Source organism: Gossypium hirsutum, chromosome A11, assembly GCF_007990345.1.
Source record: "Gossypium hirsutum isolate 1008001.06 chromosome A11, Gossypium_hirsutum_v2.1, whole genome shotgun sequence".
In the NCBI taxonomy this organism is placed as follows: Eukaryota; Viridiplantae; Streptophyta; class Magnoliopsida; order Malvales; family Malvaceae; genus Gossypium; species Gossypium hirsutum.
Window position 1 is genome coordinate 112,664,820 of NC_053434.1, and position 3,565 is coordinate 112,668,384.

At 29.8% G+C, this 3,565-nt stretch overlaps 1 protein-coding gene across 1 annotated transcript; it reads right to left on the minus strand.

Moving 5' to 3' along the window:
* Positions 1-1,906: 1,906 nt before the first annotated feature.
* On the minus strand, positions 1,907-3,280 carry LOC121210057 (stemmadenine O-acetyltransferase). Its single transcript, XM_041082142.1, has one exon. It carries the CDS (start codon positions 3,278-3,280, stop codon positions 1,907-1,909), a length of 1,374 nt encoding a protein of 457 aa, XP_040938076.1.
* Positions 3,281-3,565: the final 285 nt, after the last annotated feature.

Here is a 3,565-nt window from a genome sequence, read left to right on the forward strand (position 1 = left end):
TTTTAAAATTAAAATTTGTTATATCCTACTTTACTAATTTTTACATTAAAACTAGTATTGAAAGGTAAATATTTATTTAATAATATTTTGTTAAATAAAATTAATATATAACTTTATATATATATAATTTATGCATTCTTAACTTGTACAATTATTATTTATCTTTTAATTTTAAAAATATTCAAATTTTGTACTAAAATTAATTTAACAATTAAATATAATTAAATAAAATCAATACACCCAATCAACGCATGCATTACACGGGTAAGATAACTAGTCATATAATATATGTATTACAAGGTTTTTTGAAATAATCGTAAGTGACATATTTAAAATGATGAGAAATGAATAATGCCTTTGCTTGATACATCAACATTTTATACATCAAACTAATATAGATCCCATCATTTAAATGAAAACTATTATTTATGGCAATAAATGTTATAAATTATTAACCGGAATTAAAACTATGATGTTATTTTTTAAAAAAAAATTACACAGATTAAATATTAAAAAATTTGGAAAAAAACAATATTTTTTAAAATACATATATTTAATTATAAAAATGCAACACGCATTTTTAATTATAAAAATATAACACATACTTTTTAAGCACTAAATAAATTTAAATATTTAAAAAGTTATTTAGAAATACTAACAAATTATTTTTCTTTCAGTTTAAAAAAATGCCAATGTTTAATTTTGAATAATCAAGAAATAATAATTAAATTATTTTAAAAATATTGAAAAAAATAATTTTAAATTTGTTATATCTTACTTTACTGTCTTTTTTGTTTATAATTAATGTTTAATTTTTACATTTAAGTTAGTATTATAGAAGGTAAATATTTGATTAAAAATGATTTGTTGAATACAATTAATATATATTTTAATATATATAATTAGTTTTTATTCCATGTGATGCATGAGTTTGTTGAAAATATTTAATGAACTAAATTCGTTACTAATTTGTTGTAAATATCTATTGAATTATATTCATTTATAATATTTGAAAGAGGGATTAAATTGTAAAACTATCAACTTTTAAAGAATTCATGAAGTGAATAAGTCAAAAAGGGTGTCAACATGTGTCAAATAATTTAACGTCAAATGTCAAAAAAAAAAAAAACTACAATGCGAACGTGGTATTTTCATTTTTAGCCAAGCCCTTCTAATATTTGATCTATGTATATAAGTATGTCAATTGAGTCTTAACTCGATTGATATGGACACTTTTGTCAATGTAAGAAGATATGGATTCGAGTGCGCTGAAGTGCATTACCTATAAAAACTTATTCAATTAGAATTAAGGGTTTAGATGACTAAATTCATAGATTAGAGGCTTATTTAACTACAAATTTATGGGCTTTAATATGAAATTAGTTATATTGTAACAAAATTTTAATTTGACATGTTTAATTTTTTTTAATTTAACTCGATCGATTTCAACTTGATTCGATTTGAAAAAATTTCAAATCAAGAGATGATAAAATAGGACTCGACAATTCAATTAATTTGAAATCTTTCACTCAATCTGATGAAACGTTTAGCCCTAATTAATGTTACGAAATTCTCAAAGTTTTGTTTATTGGTTTTTCTTTCCTTTGCACAAATGATATTTTGTAGATAATAACCAAACAAAAGAAAATGTATGTACTGCGTATTTTGCAATTTATGTATCAAATACTGGATTATTTATTCCTTATATTAAATAAGTATATATGTGTCATTTGCTAACTTTGTTTGTTCTTATATTAAATAAGTATATATGAATGGTAGGATGCGCTACAATGTGTTTATTTTACTTTTTATCTTATGTTACAGTATTTTTTATAATATCTAATCTCATACCTATAATTGTTTTTATACTAACCACAAATAAACACATCGTCCATCTAAACCCACCTTAACTCACTATTAAATTCAATGGACTTGGTTCCAAGATGCCAAACGCAAGTAGCTCTTGGTTCTGCTCTAGCATAACCATGTGCTGCTCCTCTAAGAATACCCATGCTTCAATTCCATTTCCCATCTTTGTATCCATCAGAAAAACCATATTCACCATCTCAGTTTTTGATTTGGTTTTAGGGGCATAGGCAACCCAGGTTGGCTTTCCCCACCCAAAATCTATCTCATAGAAACCCATGTTGCACCAACTACTAAACACAATAAAATCAATCTTATCATTTGTACCAGGCGATGCCTTACCTATCTCTTTCATGTTCTCGCAATATTTAATCCATCCACCATCTCCTTGTAGGGCGGTAATAATATCAATGTCTATTTTTCTTATTGCTTTCCTTAGATGGCAAACCAAGTTATCCAACTGTGTCTCCTTTTCTGTCACTAGTGCAGCTGCTAAGCATAGGAAGTTTCCCATTGAATAATTTGGGATTTGTGGTCTAGCCCTTTGACGAAGATTCACTGCATGCGTTATAAGAGTTGACTTCTGGATGTCGGATTTTGCTTTGGAAGCAGCCATAATACACTTGCTGAGGAGGGCTGAAACAACCTCGACCCGTGTTGGATATGGCACACTTGAACTTGCTGTTTTGGCCTTCAGTGAAGCTATTGCTGACGCATCAAAAACAATTCTCCTCGACTGCCATATTCCCTTTTTGGCAAATGGGTTGACCATTCCTAAATAGGTTGCCTCCCTGGGGTATTCCACACTCTGTGGGAAGACAAAAGAGGCGTCGAAATTCGGACATGGAGCTTCTTCACCACATTTTCGAGTCAGTGCAGCCCAACTGCTGACAAACGTTGCGGCGGCAGGTGCATCGACGATTACGTGGGAGAGAAATGCGCCAATAGCAATGCCACCGCATGCAAAGGTGGTGACTTGTATCATGGCTATATAACCTCCTGCACTCGTTTCAGTCCAATTAGATTCAGGGAGGAGCTGAGAAACATAAGATGAATCAGGGAGGTTGAGAAATGCACAAAGTGGAAGGTTAGCTCTAGCCTCTACATAGTAAGCTCCCTCATCATTACAAGCGATGGAAAGATGGTCCTTGATCCTTCCTGCAAATGGATAAAAGAGAGTTAAGGTTTGTGATAGAGATTCCTTAAGCAATTGGGACCTCATGGAGTTGGAGGCAATGATATCAGCTGGTGGAATGCTTGTTTCTTGGTTCACATAGAACAATACCGTAGGGAGATTATAAGACGAAGGAACGAACTGATCCAAAAAGGAAAGCTTGTGTGTTGTAAGATGGTGAGGTGTTGAAGAAGTGGGTTTGATAAGTTGTTTGGAAACTATTTCGACCTCCATAACCATTTTCTTTGGCAGAATGATTAAGCCAGTCACTGTTAAAAGCAAGTGCTATATAACTTTTAACACAAACTTGACAGAAAAGTTGGCTATATTCTAAAATTTTCATCTCTATGCTTTCTAATATAAGGATAACAAATTAAATTTTTCTTCCAATTTTTTAGTATTTTTTAATTGAATTTGAATTTTTTTCAAGAGTAAAAAGCTGAAAAAAAACGTAGAAAAATATGATTTATCATTCTTTTCTCTTGAAAAAGGATAGAAATGATATTGAATCACAGTTTAAAAATA

What these genes read in the sequence shown, in the direction of transcription:
- LOC121210057 (XM_041082142.1), bottom strand. Translation starts at nt 3,280, where the DNA reads ATGGTTATGGAGGTCGAAATAGTTTCCAAACAACTTATCAAACCCACT.